The 22455-nt window shown below is 41.8% G+C and overlaps 1 protein-coding gene across 4 annotated transcripts; it reads left to right on the top strand.

The window, feature by feature from the left end:
- Positions 1-15: 15 nt before the first annotated feature.
- Positions 16-20325, top strand: LOC109878626 (lysine-specific demethylase 2B). Of its 4 annotated transcripts, none has more exons than XM_020470850.2 (10): positions 16-236; positions 12857-13081; positions 13580-13720; positions 14549-14635; positions 15324-15614; positions 15800-16608; positions 16933-17096; positions 17232-17393; positions 17648-17866; positions 18354-20325. In XM_020470850.2, the coding sequence occupies exons 1-10, from the start codon at positions 183-185 to the stop codon at positions 18533-18535; spliced, it is 2334 nt and encodes a 777-aa protein (XP_020326439.1). In that variant the 5' UTR covers positions 16-182; the 3' UTR covers positions 18536-20325. The 4 variants fall into 4 exon arrangements, with proteins under 4 accessions (XP_020326439.1, XP_020326433.1, XP_031675295.1 ...); XM_020470844.2 differs by having other exon boundaries at positions 15315-15614; XM_031819435.1 differs by lacking the exons at positions 16-236; positions 12857-13081; positions 13580-13720 and adding an exon at positions 14072-14312.
- Positions 20326-22455: the final 2130 nt, after the last annotated feature.

The raw sequence follows: 22455 nt of genomic DNA, 5'->3' as shown, positions 1-22455 counted from the left end.
GAGGCTTCCTGTCGCCGTGTGTGTGCCTGTACAGCTGCTTGGTTCTGAACTGTGTGTGGAGAGAGGGAGGGAGAGAGACGGAGAAAGGGGGACGAGTGAGCAGGGAACAGCAGCAGGGCTGGAGGCTTCAGCCATGTCAGTTTTCTCTACAACGCTGGACAGACGATGAGAAGAGAGGAACCATGGCCTTGTCACTGAGTGCAGACGAAGAGGATTATGATTCAGAATCTGAACAGGTCAGAGAACAGAACATTAGCCACGTTGGGTTTCTAATCTGCATGCTGTTTTGTCTTTCTCGGGGGGGGCTTTAGACCAGTAATCCTGTGAGTAGAATGTATTTTCTCTCCCTGCCTTCTATCTCTTTCTTTTCTCTATCCCCACTCACTCAGTACCATAAGCAGGAATAGGATAATCATTTGACTAGGGAATGGATGGAAAAGGGAAACATGGTTTGTTGTTTTGGTAAGATAACTAATCCACTGGGCAAGAGAGAGCTATTTAAGTGGTCATACAGACACCTTCTCCTGTCCCTGGCTCATGTTGTTGTATCCAGATGACCTATCTCAGACACTAGCAAGAAAAGAATGAGCTGCTCACCAAAGTAGTTAGTTGATCCCAATAATTGCTTGGCTTTAAATGTGATTCAGAATCCTCTCACCTTTGGAACACACCTTTCTCAACAAAAACCCTGAAGAGGACACAATGAATATACATTGTCCCCCTCTGTTGTCTACCAGCTATTTGTCACACACTGACCTGTCAGATTGTGTTCTTGGTCAAGTTACTGTGATCATGGAAGAGGATCGTCATTGTGACTGGTATTTTTGTGTGAACAGTCAGGGTGTGGGAGAGTAGTGTAGCATGACTATACATGTGAGGCCTTTCACTACACTTCACCTGAGGCTCAGTGTTGACTTTTTCTAAAACTAAAGTAAATAGATTACGCTAAATCAGACCATGCCTGATGTAGCACCATTGTCACATTCAGGTCTAGCTCTCTGGACAGACATACTTATTCCTTCCGTGTTTAACTGCTCATACTCACACCTAACCATGCTCTGTGCCTTTAAGAGGGCTGGAGGCAATGTTATTTTGCAGGAACTGAACTGGGGAGGGGGATGGGGAGAGGGAACAATGAGCTGCTCTTACAGCGGTTGACCGCTCTTGCCTGTTTGGAGACTTTTAGTTGTACATTACGCGACAATAGTGTTGAATGATTAACCGATATGTCGTTTTTTTCGGTTATTAAACAACAAATTGAGCGACATTGGTTCAGTTACTTGAATTCAATTTAGTTATGTTTATTGTGAGCCCATGGTGTCTTCTCAAGGGAAATAAAATAATTTACGAGAGAATTCAAGTCAAGAACTATGCGGGACGCTGGGTTGAAGGGAGTTGTAGTTTTCATGAAGCAAATAATCAACATAGTTTAGCGTATAAACATGGTATTTAACTACACACAGTAGCTAGGTTTCCATCCAATTTGCGACAGATTTAAATGCGAATATTCTAATATTCAGTATGCACATTTTCCCACCAGAGATGTTTATATCAAACGGACTTTTTGCGGATAAGAGGCTGGGCGTCATGACGTAGCGCACATACAAATAATTTACCATCAGTCCTATGTACCGAATGAAAAAGTTAAATGGGTTTGCATCGCATTTTCAACTCTGAGGGCTTTTTCAAAACTGTTATTATATAGCAAATGTGACCACTCTTGTCTTGGCATATGCGCTCTAGCTAACATCTCGCAGATACAGTGCGTGTAGGCGACCTACATTGAGATTATTATGGATGAGCGCTATTATTTGTATTTGTCAAACGGCAGCCAAGCATCGATCATCATGTCACCAGGATAAGACCCTAGATATTTATTGTAAAGAAGCATCAAGCTCATCACCTTGCACATTTACTACCCTGTGAAGTTCATAATGTGTCGACGCCTTTCTGTGTTTACAAACATTGCCGTTTGTGGCAGAACAAGGGAGAGTTCTAGAACGCCGCAAAAAAAGCCTTTATTTACATCTTGTTTGAGTGCATTTCATAATACAATCAAGAACCAAAACTTAATTGGAAGGGTATGAGAAACCCCCCCAAAATATTTTGTTTAGAAGTAATAACATAAATGTATGTTGAATGGGTGCAGATGGAGATGGTTTCTTACTGCCGCCAAGAGTCACATGCATCTGTGTACTGGAAAAGTGTATATTATTCCAGCTGTAGCCTAATAAACTGCATCCTTTCCCGAGTCGTAATGGGAGGACCACACATCATCACGAGACTCCAAGTTTATTTCCATGTGATGGTTGTTATATCAATATTTGCGCATAAAGGCGTTTCCACCGACATTTCTCAGTGTCAGATAACTTTAACGCCTGCTACAGGTTTGATACACACAGACCGCATAGACTTTGAGAGAGGAAAGTACACAATAGGATGATGAGAGGGACAAACATTTCGTGAAAGTATGTGTAACAGTATAACTTTAGTCCGTCCCCACGCCCGAACCAGGGACCCTCTGCACACATCAACAACAGTCACCCACGAAGCATCGTTACCCATCGCTCCACAAAATCCGCGGCCCTTGCAGAGCAAGGGGAACCACTACTTCAAGGTCTCAGAGCAAGTGACGTCACCAATTGAAACGCTATTTAGCGCGCACCACCGCTAACTAGCTAGCCGTTTCACATCCGTTACATATGCCTCATCTATTTGATGAACAAGTCTAATTATTTGTCAGACAGCTCTGCAGCATAGTTAGGCATGCAACCTAGCTAAGGGTTAGTTCGAATTTTACCCCCCCCCCCCCCCCTCAGAATGAACTCAAAATAATATTTATGACCACAAATAACAATATCGATCCTGTGTTTATAAACGTGGATATCGACTATGCCACTTCAGCATGCTCACAGTTGATGGCACACAGGGTTATGGGCCAATGCGCCAAACAACCAATAAACTGAGTATACTGACCATGTGTGCTTCAATATCATGGTTTGTGTTGTCAGCACCAAAATACATTATTGATCATATCGATAGTATGCTGATGGAAAAACGTATGTTATGGCTTTACACCCCCTGCTGTATTGTCGATAAAGGGTTACCTGTTTAACAGAACACAGATGGTGTTCTTTAATGGAAGCGCCTCTAACATAATCCAGGAAGACTCAGGTATTCCCCAGGGCAGATGTTTAGGCCCCTTTACTTTTTTCAATCTTTACTAACAACATGCAAGTGTGTTGTATGCGGATGACTCAACACTATATACGTCAGCTACTACATTGAGTGATATGACTGCAACACTTAACAAAGAGCTGCATTTAGTTTCAGAATGGATGGCAAGGAATAATTTAGTCCTAAATATTTCAAAAAATAAAATCAATTGTATTTGGGACAAATCATTCACCAAACCTGAACTAAATCTTGTAATGAATAATGTGGAAAATGAGCAAGTTGAGGTGAATAAACTGCTTGAAGTAACCCTGGATTGTAAACCTGCATGGTCAAAACCTATTGATACAACAGTGGCTAAACTGGGGAGAAGTCTGTTCAAAATAAAGCACAGCTCTGCCTTCTTAACAACACTATCAACAAGGCAGGTCCTACAGGCCTTAGTTTTGTCACACCTGATTATTGTTCAGTAGTGTGGTCAGGTGCTGCAAAGAGGGAATTAGGAAAATTACAATTGGCTCAGAACAGGGCAGCACAGCTTCCCCTTAAATGTACACGGGGAGCTAACATCAATGATATGCATATCAGTCTCTCATGGCTCGAAGTGGAGGAGAGATTGACTTCATCACGACTTGTTTTTGTAAGAGGTGTTGACAAGCTGAATGTACCGAGCTGTCTGTTTAAACTACTAACACACAGTTCGGACACCCATGCATACCCCACAAGACACCAAAGGTCTCTTCACAATCCCCAAGTCAAGAACAGACTATGAGAGGCGCACAGTACTACATAGAGCCACGATTACATGGAACTCTATTCCACATCAGGTAACTTATGCAAGCAGTATAATCAGATGTAAAAAAAACAACGGGTAAAAATACACCTTGTGGAACAGCGGGGACTGTGAATAGAGACAAAAAGGTACAGACACGCATACGCACACAAGCGCTAGCACACGCCCTCTACACACACGTACATTGTAATGTTGTTGTATGGTGGTATTATACATATTGTAGATATGTAGTGGTGTAATAATGTTATAATGTACAGTTTATCTTATGTTTTATATGTAATGTAAGTGCCTAAATGTGTTTGGACCCCAGGAAGAATAGGCAGCAGCTAATGGGGATCCCTAATTAAAACAAATAAAAAGACTGTCATTCTCGACAAACAGAACATTTATCCCACCCTACCTTGAAGGCCTACCCAGTATCGAAGGATTGGCTTGACAATCTCTGAATATCATTAAACATTTTGGTGTTTTTTAACAGATGTTTATTGCCATTCATCAAATGATCGTGATGCACAATTTGGATTGATTAGTATTTTATTTGCTAGTAAAAAATAAAAATGCACAATACAGAGTACAACTATTTTTTAAAGTGACTGGGATTACACCATAAAGTCGGGGCTTATTTCCATTGTGGTCCCTATTTGTTTTCACATAGACACATTACAGACATTCTACTGTTCACACATAAGCCAGCTTTTGACATTCTTTTAAAAAGTGGTTATGGTTGCTATGACTTTGAGTTCCTGTGGTAGTTTGTTCCACTCAACAGTGCCAGTATATACAAATGTGTTCTTACCAGTTAGACTCTTACATTTAAAACAGTGAATATTAGTGTCTCTGGCTCTAGTATTATGCTGATGGACATCTCTGACAAATTTAAACATTTTTGGTTAGTACCAGGGGGCTGGGTCTGATAATTCTGTGGACCAGACCAAGTTGAATTAATTATACTATTTCTTTCTACAGATAGCCAGCCTAGCTGCTTGAAATGCTCAACCTCCAGATGGGGGGAGGGGGAGTTTAAGTACAATTCTTACATGCTTGTTTTGGCTGGTCTGTATCTTATTCTTTAGATGTTTGGGGCTGCTGGTGAACCATGATGTTGCAGGCATTATCAACGCGACACTAGACTAGCGCACTTGGCAGAGTCTTTAGGGTGTCTATAGCTAGGGCTCCATCCAATTGGCAGCAGATTTTCATGCGAATATTCAAAAATCTGCATAAAAACAATATGCACATTTTCAGAGTTGTTTCCATCAAATTGACTTGTTGCAGATAAAAGTCTGTGCGTAAATACATAGTGCACATGAAAATTCCTTTTGCGGTTACATTCCCATGTACGGTTAAAATTAAATAGGTTTCCATCGCATTTGTCACAAAAAAATGTGTCGGTATAGCAAATGTGCCCAGCCTGGTATTGGCACTTTGTATTTGCCAACCATTGATCATCATGTCACCAGAATAAGACCCTAGATATTTTTGAGCATCATGCTCATCCCGTGAACTTTCACCACCCTGTGAAGTTCATCATTTATTTAATCTGTAGTCTAATAAATTACAACCGTTCCCAAATCATAGTGGGAGGACCACACAACATACCATCACGTGACTCCAAGTTTACTTGTATAATATGATAAAATAATCATGTCTAATCCTGTATAAACCTTGCTGTCTGTCTCTCCAACAATTTGCTACATTGTTTCAATATTCAAATTCGATCTCCAGCTGTCCAAAAGTAATGAACTCAGGAGTCGGGACTAGACAAGGCAGGCAGCGTTTCTTAGCTAGTCAAATTCATGAATCAGCTGGCATAATTTTTATGGATATATACAAAGAAATGTCAATTGTAAAAAAGTCCAACGAAAGGAAGTGCAGCTAGTTTGCAGTCTTTCCAGCTTCAGTTTGGAGTGATTTTGTTATCTGTGTTGGTTAGCTGTTGTTGGCTAGCTCCTCTGAACAACAGTGTCCTGACGAGTGAGCACATTTTCTATGCAATGCAAAATTGTGCCTCATTAGCTCATTGTTATGGATGTATCCATATAAATATTGGCACAGTTAGCAAAATGGCTTGACAAAATGTAATTCTAGCATCCTCAAAATGGCTTCAGATTAACCAGGTTTCCATCCAATATTTGTATGCGAGTCAAGTACATGCCGGATATAAAATGGCACGACAGTCCTGATGGAAGCAGCAAATGTCAGTATTTTGTTGACAAAACAAAATATGCTAGACAAGGTGGGATCTTTTTGTGTCAGTAAAATGTGTTATGTGCAAAATAGTGGTTATTTAAGTGATAATTCCCAAAAAGACATGTTTGGAGGATATATTGGCATGGGTGTTGCAAACCGCTTGCCTACATTAGACTTTTGAAGCAGCCTAATCAGATTAAAACATTGACTGGTTGTGTGTTTATGCCACACACAAAAGGTAATACATTTAAAAGGTAAATTACAAATATTTAGCTTATTTTGAAGCATTAGGTTCTAGGTGTGCTAGGAGTAGGTGCTCGTATTGGAGGAGGCAGAGTGCACGTTATGCTTCCGACAGGCCCAGTTATTCAGATACCATGCTGACCACACCGCCTGCGTCTCGTGCGTTGCAAAATAAATGTACACATACATGTTAATCAATCATTGCACCCACACTTCTCGCGCGTTTCAATAAGCGTCTGCGTAGCCAGGCACTTAAATAGAACTTGGTTCTATTTGTGATGCTTGACGTGTTGCAAGTCACACCTCTCCCATCTCCTCATTGGTTTTTATTATACATTATACCCACGTGGGTGATTGAAAGATGAACTGCGGTTCACACTCCAGTCCAGTTGGTGATGGTAATGCACCTTGCCAACCGCCATATAAAGTCAGAAGAAGAAGCCTGGCTGTGTCAGTCAATTGTAAGTTAAACTTAGGCATCACACTACCCATGAAGGAATACCTAAGACACATTTTTACTGTCAGTCATTAGCGTCCATTTTGAATCTATGTTCCTTTTTTGTCGGAATAAAACAGGATATGATGAGGACTAGATAAAATATGTCTTGCATGTAATGGACATAAACTGGTCTTGTATGTGTATATAGTTGAAGTCGGAACTTTACATACACCTTAGCCAAATACATTTAAATTCAGTTTTTCACAATTCCTGACATTTATTCCTAGTAAAAATTTCCTTTCTTAGGTTAGTTAGGATCACCACTTTATTTTAAGAATGTGAAATGTCAGAATAATAATAGAGAGTGATCTATTTCAGCTTTTATTTATTTCATCACATTCCCAGTGGGTCAGAAGTTTACATACACTCAGTTAGTATTTGATAGCATTGCCTTTTAAATGGTTCAACTTGGGTCAAACTTTTCGGGTAGCCTTCCACAAGCTTCCCACAATAAGTTGGGTGAATTTTGGCCCATTCCTGCTGACAGAGCTTGTGTAACTGTGTTAGGTTTGTAGGCCTCCTTGCTCGCACATGCTTTTTCTGTTCTGCCGACAAATGTTCTATAGGGTTGAGGTCAGGGCTTTGTGATGGCCACTCCAATACCTTGACTTTGTTGTCCTTAAGCCATTTTGCCACAACTTTGGAAGTATGCTTGGGGTCATTGTCCATTGGGAAGACCCATTTGCGACCAAGCATTAACTCAATCAATCCCAGAACAGCAGCAAAGGATACCACAGACACTGATGTCTTGAGATGTTGCTTCAATATATCCACATCATTTTCCTATCTCATGATCTCTATTTTGTGAAGTGCACCAGTGCCTCCTGCACCCCCACAACATTATGCTGCCACCCCCGTGCTTCACAGTTGGGATGATGTTCTTCGGCTTGCAAGCCTCCCCCTTTTTCCTCCAAACATAACGATGGTCATTATGGCCAAACAGTTCTGTTTTTGTTTCATCAGACCAGAGGACATTCAAAAAGTACGATCTTTGTCCCCATGTGCAGTTGCAAACCATAGTCTGGCTTTTTTATGTCGGTTTTGGAGCAGTGGCTTCCTTGCTAAGCGGCCTTTCAGGTTATGTCGATATAGGACTCGTTTTACTGTGGATATAGATACCTTTGTACCTGTTTCCTGCATCTTCACAAGGTCCTTTGCTGTTGTTCTGAGATTGATTTGCACTTTTCGCACCAGAGTACGTTCATCTCTAGGAGACAGAACGTGTCTCCTTTCTGAGCGGTATGACGGCTGCGTGGTCCCATGGTATTTATATTTGCTTACTATTGTTTGTACAGATGAATGTGGTACCTTCAGGCGTTTGGAAATTGCTCCCAAGGATGAACCAGACTTGCGGAGGACTATAATTTTTTTCTGAGGTCTTGGCTGATTTCTTTTGATTTTCACATGATGTCAAACAAAGATGCACTGAGTTTGAAGGTAGGCCTTGAAATACATCCACAGGTACACATCCAATTGACTCAAATGATGTCAATTAGCCTGTCAGAACCTTGTAAAGCCATGACACCATTTTCTGGAATTTTTCAAGCTGTTTAAAGGCACAGTCAACTTAGTGTATGTAAACTTCTGACCCACTGGAGTTGTGAAATAATCAGTCTGTAAACAATTGTTGGAGAAATTACTTGTGCCATGCACAAAGTAGATGCCCTAACCGACTTGTCAAAACTATAGTTTGTTAACAAGAAACTTGTGGAGTGGTTGAAAAACGAGTTTTAATGACTCCAACCTAAGTGTATGTAAACTTCCGACTTCAAGGTCCTAAACGATATCATAACCGCCATCGATTAGAGACATTACTGTGCAGCCGTATTCATCGACCTGGCCAAGGCTTTCGATTCTGTCAATCACCACATTCTTATCGGCAGACTCAACATCCTTGGTTACTCAAATGACTGCCTCTCCAGGTTCACCAACTACTTCTCTGATAGAGTTCAGTGTGTCAAATCAGAGGGCCTGTTGTCCGGACCTCTGGCAGTCTCTATGGGGGTGCCACAGGGTTCAATTCTCGGGCAGACTCTCTTCTCTGTATACATCAATGATGTCGCTCTTGCTGCTGGTGATTCTCTGATCCAACTCTACGCAGACGACACCATTCTGTGTACTTCTGGCCCTTCTTTGGACACTGTGTTAACTAACCTTCAGACGCGCTTCAATGCCGTACAACACTCCTTCCGTGGTCTACAACTGCTCTTAAATGCAAGTAAAACTAAATTCATGCTCTTCAACCGATCGCTGCCAGCACCTGCCCGCCCGTCCAGCATCACTACTCTGGACGGTTCTGACTTAGAATATGTGGACAACTACAAATACCTAGGTGTCTGGTTAGACTTTAACCTCTCCTTTCAGTCTCACATTAAGCATCTCCAATCCAAAATTACATCTAGAATCGGCTTCCTATTTCGCAACAAAGCCTCCTTCACTCATACTGCCACACATACCCTCGTAAAACTGACCATCCTACCTATCCTCGACTTCAGCGATAGCCCCCAACACTCTACTCAACAAATTGGATGCAGTCTATCACAGTGCCATCCGTTTTGTCACCATAGCCCCATATACTACACACCACTGCGACCTGTACGCTCTAGTTGGCTGGCCCTCGCTTCATACTCATCGCCAAACCCACTGGCTCCAGGTCATCTACAAGTCTCTGCTTGGTAAACCCCCGCCTTATCTCAGCTCACTGGTCACCATAGCAGCACCCACCCATAGCACACGCTCCAGCAGATCTATCTTACTAGTCACCCCCCAAAGCCAATTCCTCCTTTGGCCGCCTATCCTTCCAGTTCTCTGCTGCCAATGACTGGAACGAACTGCAAAAATTACTGAAGCTGGAGACTCATATCTCCCTCACTAGCTTTAAGAGCCAGCTGTCAGAGCAGCTCACAGATCACTGCACCTGTACATAGCCCATCTGTAATATAGCCCATCGAACTACCTCATCCCCATACTGTATTTATTTATTAATCTTGCTCCTTTGCACCCCAGTATCTCTACTTGCACATTCATCTTCTGCACATCAATCACTCCAGTGTTTAATTGGTATATTGTAATTACTTTGCCACCATGGCCTATTTATTGCCTTACCTCCCTTATCTTACCTCATTTGCACACACTGTATATACATTTTTTTCTACGGTGTTATTGACTGTATGTTTGCTTATTCCATGTGTAACTCTGTTGTTGTATGTGTTGAACTGCTTTGGTTTATTCTTGGCCAGGTTGCAGTTGAACTTGTTCTCAACTAGCCTACCTGGTTAAATAAAGGTGAAATACAAAATGAAAACCACACACCAACTCAGTCAATGTTTATGAAGTGGGTTATTTTAATGTTATTCTTTTGGCGCAGTTGTGGAGATGTCATGGACTTCCCTCCCTTTTGTGTGCATTGTTGTGGTGTGCTGTGGTCCACTGAAGCCAGGCACATGGTGAACCCTGTGACTTCCTCCCACAGCACTGGGATCCACAGTGAAACTGATCAGATAAGGCCCCCATCTCGGCCTAGTGTTTTAGGGCCTCATCAAACAAACCTAACATTCCTAGCACATTAGTCAGCCAAGTTACAGTAAGTGTTGGTAATCAGTCTGGGTCTATTATAGGTCAAGATGCTTTTGTAAACAATCAACACATTAGTGTTTCATAGGTCTACTTTTGACTCAGACGACTTTTAGTTTAAAAAAAAAAGACGATACACATGTCTTAAAGATTGGAGTTAAGATTTCTTGGAAGAGAGGCATAGGAGGAGGATCACTCCTCATTTTAGCCACCATATTTAATACTTTCTCCTGTAATTCAGAGGTTTCACATAACATGGCCTGGATGGACCATACACTTGTTGATTAAACCAAATAAAAGATAAACAAACTCATTCCCCCTTGGCAGAACAGATATTTGAAGAACATCACTCTTTTCATAACTCACATACACAGAACACTTTGTTAAGCATTTTGTCATGCTAACGCTGTTGCACAATTAACTTGAATATTTGGAACAAGAGGGTATCGGCTACTTTATTCAAGGACTCCTTCAGGGTGAACAGGAGTTTGTTTGAGAGGAAAATAGGTCATATAGCACACGTGGGTTTCTAATAGTCCCACATTGATTGCTTTGGTGATCTGTTGTGTTGGATATAATGTTGTAGAGATTTCTGTTTAAAGCTCTCTAAAAATTCAGAGGAATTTCAACATTTTAAGACAATGCCAGGAATGTGCCAATCACACTTGAATGTTGCGCAATGCTGATAGTCATAGCATTTGCAGCCTCAGCCCTCCTTCTGATGTCTTCCTTGTACACCTTTCCATACACTCCTTGGTTGAACAGATTTCTTTGGAAAACCATCAGATTGTAGTCTGTTTCCCATTTCCAGTTGGATGTTGCGTCAACAACAACCGTGTATGCTTGAGAATCTGTTTAGGATCTGGAGTGATGCTTGAGGATGGCCAAAGATGAGATGAAGGTGAAAGGTTATTATAACAACTCTCTTTCCAGACCTGAAGAAAAGCTTTCTGGTGAAGGATCGTCTTGTGGTATGTCTCTCCAGGGACATCTTATTCTAGGATTCATGAAGGAACACTTTGTTCTCAATGACCCTGGTCTAGGGGTTTTCTTCTCTCTCTTTAAGCCCTCTGCAAGAATTCCATCTGCTTTTATATGATGGCGGTTTGGTCCTTATTAGCTATATCTGTTCCAGGAGGATGGTTATGTAAGGGCTGTGATGTGGCAATGTTTCTCAGTATTTGTTTGGGTGTGGAAGGTTTTCACTGTTGTGTATTAATCCTTAACTGAGGAGCATTGCCAGGTGGTAAGACATCTTTTGGGGACCTGTGTGTGTTGCTGTCTTGTGATTTAGTTTCTTTAATGGATGGACCTACTGGCTCACACAGTGTTAGATCATTTTGCCAGAAATACACACGCAAACCTCCAGATGAAAACATTCCTATTTTACACCATGCAATTGGTTGTACCTTTTATTTTGTGGAGTAGGTTGTGTAAACAGCGTATCAGCCTTATAGATGTTCTTTGCAGGAGATCAGAGGCAGGACATAATGCTCGACTGGGACTGAGTGACAAGCAGCAGATTCTACACTACACTAATCGATCTCACCTCATAAACAGTGTTTTTATTGCCAGTAAGAACAGCTTCCAGAGGAATGAATGACCCAATCTACAGTAGCACATTCAACTCTGTTTTTCCAGTGTGTCTCCTAGGGCCTGAAGCGATATTTGTACTTTATGAGAAAATAAAGTAACAGTTTTAGTACTGCCAGAGGAGCCATGAAAATGTTCAATTTCAAAACAATCCTAACCTCTCCACAGCCCTCCCATTTAAAGCTAAAGTACAATATGTCTCTGCTAGTTCTCATCTCCTTTCATTATTCTATTCAAATGGTTAGGAAAAGCAGGGGAACTGTGTTGCCAAGGAAACACTCGCCTCTGCAGCAAAAAATACATTTCTCAGTAATGGCGTAGGGAATATCTCATGTTTATTGTTCTGGTGGCTCTAGGCTCGGGTAAAGAGCATTGAAATTAATTTTTACCTGTGAACCTCTAACTATTTGTGGTGTCACGGGGTGGGAGAGAATCTTTTTATTTTCTTGGACAGAGGCTGATTTACAGATTTGGCATTTAGAAAGGTTTAGAAAGGTACTGTATGTGGCTCGCAGCCGGTGGCTTCAGTGCAGTACTGTTTCACTAGCTTTATGACTGTCAGGAGTAGACCATACTAGATGTTTTGTGTTCCATAATGATCAGAATGTAGGTTACTGTCTTAGGCAATAGTGCCCATTTGAATTTCCTTTCTAAAGTAGTTTCCAAATACTCAGGTTTGAATATTGGTTGGAGAGGACCAGGGAGCCAATGACCGGACTCAAGAAGTCTACTTCCAGGGACAAGAGCTAATGGATGTTTTAACAAAATTTTTATTATTTTTCTCTCTGCAGCAACGAGAAGCCAACCGGCCAAAGCCCAAGATGGGGACTTCAGCAGCGGTCAAGCTGCCGTCCAATCGCAGTGCGTCTGGCGCCAGACGCAGGAGAACACGCTGCCGAAAGTGTGAGGCGTGCCTCCGAACTGAGTGTGGAGAATGTCACTTCTGTAAAGACATGAAGAAGTTTGGAGGACCTGGGCGCATGAAGCAGTCCTGTATCATGAGGCAGTGCATTGCAGTGAGTAAAGCCATAGTAACCACACAGGCTTTTCATCATTCATACTATTTAGCAGATCGTTCAGTTAGCCTATATTGTCTTATCCAGTGCTACAGTGCTGTGTCACAAATGCAATGAAAACCATAAGACAGGTTCACAGTTCAGGGTCTGAAAGAATGGTCAGTGTAAGCAAGAACCAACTAGAAGTACAATGGTACAGAGCGAGACCTCAGGAAGTGAGTGCTAACATTTTTATTTTTGCAACAGTATGACTCATTCATGTGTCAAAGGTCTCTCGATTCTGTTGAGTCCATTCAGTGGATATTTGTCTACGGTTTGGCATAGTCGCCAATGTCTGTTAATGATTTTCCTAAAACAGGAAACAGAATGACCAGTAGCAGCTTATCAACACTATTTGCAAATATTATTGCACACCGGCATAATGGAGACACTGTGTGTGTTACTGTCAATGAGTTTGACAGTTGTCAGTGAATGTGTTTTTGTATTTGTCCTTTGCAGCCTGTCCTGCCCCACACAGCTGTGTGTGTGGTGTGCGGAGAAGCAGGGAAGGAGGACACATTGGAGGAGGAGGACAAGTTCAACGTCATGCTCATGGAGTGCTCCATCTGCAATGAGATTGTCCACCCCAACTGCTTAAAGGTGAGACAGGATGAGCATGTCGAGTCGTGATTGAACACAACCATGACGGAACACGAGGCCAAGCCTCCACCTGATGAGTTTGATGATTCCTTATTTGTGTGAGTGAGATTCACCTGAATGTTTATGATACGGTTGAGTGATTTATATGCTTTGACACACAAATGAAGGCAAAATCCTGGAATGTTTGCCTTTGTACTAACGGCAGGTGATTCACTGTGTTTTGACTGTCAAATAGTTTTACAAGGCAACTTGATGAGTCATTGGTGTGGTGGGGACTTCCTGTTGTTGTTTGACACTGAATCACCTCATCACTTTCCCTCCTCCAGCCAGACTTGCAGTAGGCTGTGTCCAGTTGAAATCACATGATGCTTGAATTCGACTTTGCAGTGTTGTCGACATTGCTGGGTGGAGCCGGATGCAAATAAAATGCAAAGCTGCCCATGCACTCTTAGGAGCCATTCAGCCAAAGCATAACATGTCATAGCATGTCCTTGCTCGAACCTGTTCTAATGAAGTGAAGTTGTGAACTACATCAGATATTAGGAACACAGCCTTTGTGTTTGTTGTATTCCAGGCACATAACACACTTATGGTAAGGTATTTCTGAAGAATATTGATTTTTCATTGTTAGAGGAGGTTGTTTGCTAGAGTTTCTCACTTTTTATATGTGTCAGAAAATAAAGTGTTAAACTGCCTCACACAAAGAGGTGACAACAGTCACTTTCAGTTCCCTGTTAATTTCTCTCTGTGCTGAACACATTGTACATTAGACTGACTCCCCTTCTGCCCTTTTCATCTTAACTCTCTCTTTTACTTCACGCTTTTCAGGTAAAAGATGCTTCTGGCGTGGTGAACGATGAACTTCCTAACTGTTGGGAATGTCCCAAATGCAACTACGCTGGGAAAACCGGAAAAGTGAGTACCTACAAATGTAGGATCTTAATTTGAGCCAGTTTGCTACAGCAGGAACTTAATCCTGCAGCTAAAGGATATGTGGATTATACTTAATTGATACTTTGTAGCGGTTGATACATTTGAAATTATAAACTTCAGAAGACCTTTTAAACCTCAAATTCTTTGCAGGACAGTTCTCCTGCAACAGGATGATCATACATCTGTATATGAATGCATCATTTTAAGGACTTACTGTAGGCAGCCCATCATAGAATACTATATATTCTCAAGTTCATAAGCATTAATATGAAATTGTTATTTTAGTTTCCCCTTTCTCCAAAGATAAAGCACACACCAATTTTGTCATCTGATGTTGGATTAGGAAACAGTGCTGTGAACTATCTTTGGAAAACTCTCCAAATAATTATTCTTTAACGTCAGAGGCATTTCATAATGTCTTTACTTTGTGGTTTCTTACTTCCTGTTCATCTACTTACTATATCACATGGTTCAATGCCCTGTGTCTGTTACACGGGAAGGAAACAAACATCTAATTCTCTAGTAGTGGCACAGTCACAGTCTAAGTAGTTTACAATGTCTTGTTGTTTCACCATTGAAACAAGTACAGTATCTCAGTTTGGTGACCCTGTCGTGATAGGCGAAATATATAAAGTTGTCTTCCCTGATTTTCCACCTTTTGGTCTGCAAGCAAAAAAGGGGACCAGGGTTCAAGTATGCGTCTAACCTCCCTGGCTCCCTGCTGAAGGAGCAGAAGGCAGTCAAGGAGGAGGGTGAGGCCACATCTACGTCTACAGCCAAGAGAAAGCCTGAGGGGGATGATATCTCAAGACACAGACCTGAGGAACGGGAGCCCCTCCACAGACACCCCCCTGTCCTGACCCCCAGCACCCTGCCTCGGCCCAGACCTGAGGACAAACTGAGGAAGAAGAGGAAGCTCTTCGACGATGACGAGGAAGAGGACTTCAGTGTGAGGAAGAAGGTAGACTCCGATTTCATAATGTGGTTTATGTTTGTGTCTGTTAGTATAATGTTACTCATTGACTATGCATGGCAATTTTCATGCTGTGCCAAGCAACTCCTTTTGTAAAATGTTTGGATGTTGATATGTGCTCTGGTATCCATAGTTGAACATGCTCTCTAACTAAACCTCCCTCTCCTCCACAGGGAAAGGCAGATGAACCTCTGTTCCCCAAACTCCTTCATCAGATCAAGACTGAGGAGGAAGACCAGGAGGAGGAAGTGGATGAGGAGGAGACGGACTCTCTGTTCTGGCGAGGCCTGGAGAGGAGAGATCATTTAGAAGATACAGAGGACTGGGCAGAGGACGGGGATGGCAAAGACACAAAGACAAACTTTCCAAGGCCTCCTCTCAAAACTCCTGTTCTAGACAGTGACCAGTCTCACTGCAGCTCTCCACAGGCTGGCCCCAGCAGCGAGGGTGGCAGTGAACCCCAGGAGAAGGGCCCACGCCCCAAAGCGCGCCGCAAACGCCGTTTACCCAACAAGGAGCTGAGCAAAGCACTGAACCAGGAGATCCAAAAGACTGAGGACTGCCTAGCCAATGAGAACCGCCAGCCCCTCAAGGTGGAGCCAGAGAGTGAGAATGAGGAGCCCAAGAGGGGCTTCCGCATCGGCAGTGACCTGGGAGGGGAGCGCCCCCACCTCCGGACCAAGGAAATGAACGGCACCCCCTGGGAGCTGCGCCACTTCTACCCCAGCCAGATCACCCCTCTGGGCTTCAACAGGAGCTCCCCTGGCACCCGGCCTCTGCCCCCACGCTCCCCACCCAAGTGCGTCCAAATGGAGCGGCACGTAATCCGGCCACCCCCCATCAGCCCCCCGCCGGACAGACTGCCCCTGGTGGACGGGAAGACCCATGCAGTTCAGCGAGAGGTCTGGATGAAGCTCTTTGGGCACTTCACACACAAGGAGCTGTGTGTCTGCATGCGTGTCTGCAAGACATGGAATAGATGGTGAGAGCTCTTACTATTCCCACTCATATTTTTACTTTACATTTAAGGGCCTATAAAACATCAAATAAAGATGCGTTCTAAAAGTTGGGTCCCTGATAATTGTGCACCATTGTGCACGTAATCCATTTCGTATGATGTGTTACGTCCTGCATAAAAAATGGTAAGGAATTCCAATTCGTAAAATATGTTACTAATTTGTAAGTGCTTAAGATCCTGTTCAATCTCTTTAACACTCACATTCAAATATACTAATTATCTAGAACATTGTGAATTTTAGTCCAAGCCAGATAGACAATATAAATACACACTCACTATCTCTGACAGGTGCTGTGATAAAAGACTGTGGACCAACATCGATCTGAACCGCTGTAAATCTATCACTCCCCTCATGCTGAGTGGCATCATCCGCAGACAGCCCCTCTCACTGGACCTCAGCTGGACCAACATCTCCAAGAAGCAGCTGAGCTGGCTAATAAACCGCTTACCAGGTACATAAAAGGACCACGTGAACCTGTGATCTATGGGAGAGGAAAATGTTTTGGTCAGACACCAGAGACTGTCCATATGTGATTGTGTCTCAGCGTTGAAACCCGTCTGACAGTACTTCGCTCTGTGTCCTGCAGGTCTGCGGGTGTTGCTGCTCTCAGGGTGCTCGTGGGTGGCTGTGTCTGCCCTCTGCACCTCTAGCTGCCCTCTGCTGCGCACCCTGGATGTGCAGTGGGTGGAAGGGCTCAAAGATGCCCAGATGAGGGACCTGCTCTCGCCCCCGACCGATAACAGACCAGGTAACCACCTGCAACAAGAGGGGAGAGTTAGGTGAAATTGACATGAGTGTATTATAGCAACCTCTGGTGGTTCTCCTGGGTGTGACAGGACTGGGAGGCTTTTCTTTCTAAAAACCCATTAAGAAGAAAAATGAGTATCTTAAGATAGTTCACGTTTAATTAAAGGATGTTAACGAAAATGTATGAGATTACTCGCCATGTTTGACTACGAGATGAGAAATCACTCCTGTTTTGTTCCTGCTCTCCACCCTCAGGTCAGTTGGACAACCGCTGTAAACTGAGGAACATCCTGGACTTGCGTCTGGCCGGGCTGGACATCACAGATGCCTCTCTGCGTCTGATTATCAGACATATGCCGTTACTTTCCCGACTGGACCTGAGCTACTGCAACCACATCAACGACCATTCGGTCAACCTGCTGACGGCCGCAGGAACCACAACCAGAGATTCACTAACAGAGATCAACCTGTCAGGTAGGAACCCTCAGTCAATCACACCACTCTCACAACCTCAGTATTAGCACTAGGGGCTAGAGTAATACAACAGCTGTTTTTATTTACTCTGCTGTCACTTGTTTATTTTTTTGGGCTACCTTCGGAGGACAAAATGTAACTTTTTAAAGCTTTTTCTTTTGTTACATGTACATTCTAAACACATTTTAGATACATACCACTTATTTAAACTTTATTATTATTTTTTTTTTTACAGTAGTTACATTATACAATTTTACATTATACATCGTGTTATCAGTCATAACTATTATAGAACAACCTATTTCACTTATTTTTCTCTTAATATTAAAGAATATCGAAGATGTATTTATTTTCTGTCTTATCTTGATTTCAGTTATTTCTATAAGTCTTTATGTTGCAAGTCTTTATGTTGCATTTAGGCTTCATAATATTCAATCCGGCTCTTCAGTTTCCTCATACCTGGCTCTGTTTTTGTCTCCACCTCAAGTTTGTAATAGGGTGACAGACCATTCCCTTACCTTCTTCAAGCGCTGTGGAAGCATCTGTCACATTGACCTGCGCTATTGCAAACAGGTGACCAAGATGGCCTGTGAACAGTTCATAGCAGAGATGTCTGTGAGTGTACAGTTTGGACTCAAAGAGGACAAATTACTGCAGAAACTCAGTTAGATATTGACATCAAGGCCATACAGCAAAAAAGAACTACCCTTTGCACTAACTGGAGCAAGACAAGGTTTCCCCCATCAAGCCTGCACTGGTTGGTTTTGTATGTTTGTTTCTTCTTCATTGGAGAATCTACTGTGTTAGATTTGTGAACGAACAATGTCACATGAGTTGATGAGAGGAGCAGAAGTATGTAAATTAACAAACAAGGGGGATGGTCAAAATGTTTGCATCAATGTCTTTCTGGATGTTACAAACCCATCCTTGTACTGAAAGGCAAAGATGTCCTGGACAGGAGATGGGGAGGGAAAACAAAGCATGCATTAGTTTCTTTTTGTGTTAAGATTGTACCTTTTTCAAAGGCTTGTGTTTGTTGGATTTAATTTGTTGGGGGATTTGTTTTCTATTACTTATACATGTTAAATGTTTAAGACATTTTTTTGTACAACAATAATTCACGCATTGGGATAACATTTGAGGTTATAGTGAAGCTTTATGTATGCAGTACCATACACACCCCAGATTTCAACTCTTACATCTGAATATTGACCTACAGTACTTTAAATCAGCTTGCCTTGACACCGATGGTAATATGTATTTTTGGATGCTATTTTTTTTACCTGATATCATGTGCCAAATTCTGAAGGTGACATTACAAGTTAATGGTAGTTACTGACTTGGACTGGAATTAATTTAATACTTTACTTTAAAAAATGAACATAAGACTATTATTATGAAATAATACATGTTTTAAATGTTTAAGTAAATAAGAATTAAATAAATGTTGCAAATATGGTTAGGATAATGAATATATCTTGAAATTAATCAGTCAATAAATATTGACATAAGGAATGTTAGTCAAATGTATTTTTTCAATCTCTCAGTACCTTCTGCATTTTCCTATGTTTCGTACATATGTCAATCTGTTGTTTCACATGTTTTAGCACTCGAGCCCATAATGTGAGATTCTGTCAAGTAATTGAATCATCTGCTTTAAAGGGCCAATCCACATTTAAAACAATAACAAAGTGGCCCCCGCCTCTGTTTTGGTAAAAGGCTGAGGGCTGGGCCTGGAGAAATGTAATCCCTCTCAAATCGAAGACTTACAAGAATGCAAAGACTGACCATCCATGATATCATAATTATAGTTTTAACCATGTTTTGAGGCAATACAGTTTGTTTACATTTGTTTACAAACATTGGAGGAATACAAGCTTATATTTTGAGTTCTGATGGGATACGATAGTTGAACTAAGCTCATGAGGCATTTGTAAGGTATATTCAAGAATCAATGAGTATATATCATGAATTTCTAATCCAAAAATGAGTGTAGTAACTGCAGACTGCCCCTTCACTGTTTCCACAGGTGCATACAGTCACAGTGGCCTCCACAGACTTGGCATGTAATGAGTTTCTTTGAAAGAGCATTTGATCATCCTATTTTTAATTCAAGATCGACTATCTATTCATTTTGTATTTATTTATATTAGTTATCATCCATAATTGTGATGTAATTATAATTTGCCATTTTCTGTTGACCGTTTTCTGTTGACAGCTACCTGGGGTGGCAGGGTAGCCTAGTGGTTAGAGCATTGGACTAGTAACCGAAAGGTTGCAAGTTCGAATCTCCGAGCTGACAAGGTACAAATCTGTCGTTCTGCCCCTGAACAGGCAGTTAACCCACTGTTCCTAGGCCGTCATTGAAAATAAGAATTTGTTCTTAACTGACTTGCCTAGTAAAATAAAAAAATAAAAAACCTACAATGTCACAAGTGAATGATATTGGCCACCTTGAATACAGATGCACATGATGTAGTTGTTTATATTTGTAAATCTAAAACCTAGTGCTATGATTGTCATTAAAAGTAGATTTCTATGTATAAAATGTATTTTCATATACTATAACATTTTTTTTTTTACCCTGTTGTGTGGCCTTTTGATAGGGCACAGCAGAGAATTTCCTAAATGCCAGGGTAACTGGTGACCTCGGGTGGCTTAGCTTTCAATGAGCAGGAAAGGACATTGGTATATGGTATATGGACCTTTCTGGAACCCACCTCACCCAACTCGGGTCATGTATTAACCATGTTTTTTAGTTTTACATTCAAACGTCTGTCACATGGAAGCTGCTGTCTGCAGCTGTCCTCTCCTAGACAAAGGCCTAATCTAGCACTCTAAACACTAGTTCAACCTACAGCAGGTATTCCCAAACTGGGGTAGGCGCAATGCCGTCGGGGGTACGCCAAATAAAAATGTGCTTCACATAAAAATGTTACGTTTTTTTTTTTTTTTAAATCTTCACATTTTCAAACAGTCCATTTATATATTCCAACGGGGCTATACATTTTGGTGAGTTTTTTTTTCTCAACTGAGTAGCCTCGTTTCACTGCCAAAAATAAAATTTAACCATCTAGTGTTCAGTGAAATAACAACAATGTCAAATACAGGTAGCCTAGTCAAATAATTAACATCCAATCACATTAACCGTTACTCTCTCGCAGGAATTCCACTAAAGGTCCATATGTAGCCAAATGTAGCTGCTGCTCATTCAGTTTGCTCAAAAAATGTATAAATGGTTAAAAAAAAGTAAGGCCCTCATCCATAAAGACACATACCAGCTCTACTGGTAGTACTGCTGGTAGTAGCAGTACTGCACCTGTTGACGACACAAGTTGTTCTGCTTCCACGAGCACATCCAATGCTAGCACCAGTAATTCTACATTTGTTGTTAGCCCAGCTAGCATGGACACTGACAGTTGTGAATCTGATGCAGCCGAAGAGCTACTGCCCCCTTACCCGGGAAAGCACCAAACAACAGACAGGGATGTTGGATCATCGAAGAGGCTCAATTATGATGAGAACTACATTGATTTGGGGTTCACTTGTATTGGAAGTAGTGCCTTTCCTTAGCCACTGTGTGTTATAGTACTTTTGCACATAACTCACAACTCGATGAAACCTTCACTCTTGCGCAGACATTTAGAAACAAAACATGCCAATTTGAGTGAGAATTAAGATGAATTTTGAGTAGTAAGACATGTATAAAACCAACAGATACCATTAATAAGAAGGGGCTCGAAGCGTCTTATATGGTGAGCTACTGAGTGGCTAGGACATGCAAGCGCCATACTATTGTGGAGGACTTCATTCTTCCTGCTACCGCGGATATGGCTGGGACAATGCTGGGGGAAAAGGTCCAAAAACCTATACAGACAATGCCATCAAACAACACTGTTTCACGACGCATCAGTGACATGTTTTGAAACAATCACTGCTTCACATACAAGCTAGTGAATTCTGTGCTTTACAGCTGGAGTCAACAGACATGGCGGGCCTGGCACAGCTCCTGGTATATGTCCGTTACGTTTATGGGGGGTCGGTTAAGGAAGACATCCTCATCTGCAAACCACTGGAAACCAGGACAACAGGAGAGGATATTTTTAAAGTACTGGACAACTTTGTGACATCAAATGGACTTTGATGGTCAAGATGTGTTGGTATCTGTACTGATACAATACAGGGAGACATAGTGGAGTGGTAATGCGCATGCAAGCAGTTGCTCCCGACGCCACTTGGGTACACTGCAGCATCCACCAAGAGGCTCTCACTGCCAAGGGAATGCCTGACACCTTGAAAGATGTTTTGGACACTACAGTGAAAATGGTTAACTTTGTTAAAGCAAGGCCCCTGAACTCTCATGTATTTTCTGCACTATGGAATGATATGGGCAGCGACAATTTAATGCTTTTACAACATACAGAAGAAGAGCGCTGGTTATCATGGTGCAAAGTAGTGACACGTTTTTTTGAATTGAGAGAAGAGCTTAAAGGACAACACACAGGTCTTTCCATCAGTGTATGATTTTTTGTGTGCAAATTAACTCAAGCTTACCGGACAATGTCAAATGTGATATAGCGAAGCACCTG

This window comes from Oncorhynchus kisutch, linkage group LG3, assembly GCF_002021735.2.
Source record: "Oncorhynchus kisutch isolate 150728-3 linkage group LG3, Okis_V2, whole genome shotgun sequence".
Taxonomy (NCBI): domain Eukaryota; kingdom Metazoa; phylum Chordata; class Actinopteri; order Salmoniformes; family Salmonidae; genus Oncorhynchus; species Oncorhynchus kisutch.
Note: the sequence above shows the minus strand (reverse complement) of the source record. Positions and strands in the feature narration are given on the sequence as shown.

Excerpts from the sequence above, each read along its gene's own strand:
- LOC109878626 (XM_020470844.2), top strand. The coding sequence starts at position 183 with ATGGCCTTGTCACTGAGTGCAGACGAAGAGGATTATGATTCAGAATCT. Across the intron at positions 237-12,856 it reads ATGATTCAGAATCTGAACAG|CAACGAGAAGCCAACCGGCC; the intron begins GTCAGAGAACAG and ends TTCTCTCTGCAG. Across the intron at positions 13,721-14,548 it reads TCCACCCCAACTGCTTAAAG|GTAAAAGATGCTTCTGGCGT; the intron begins GTGAGACAGGAT and ends CACGCTTTTCAG.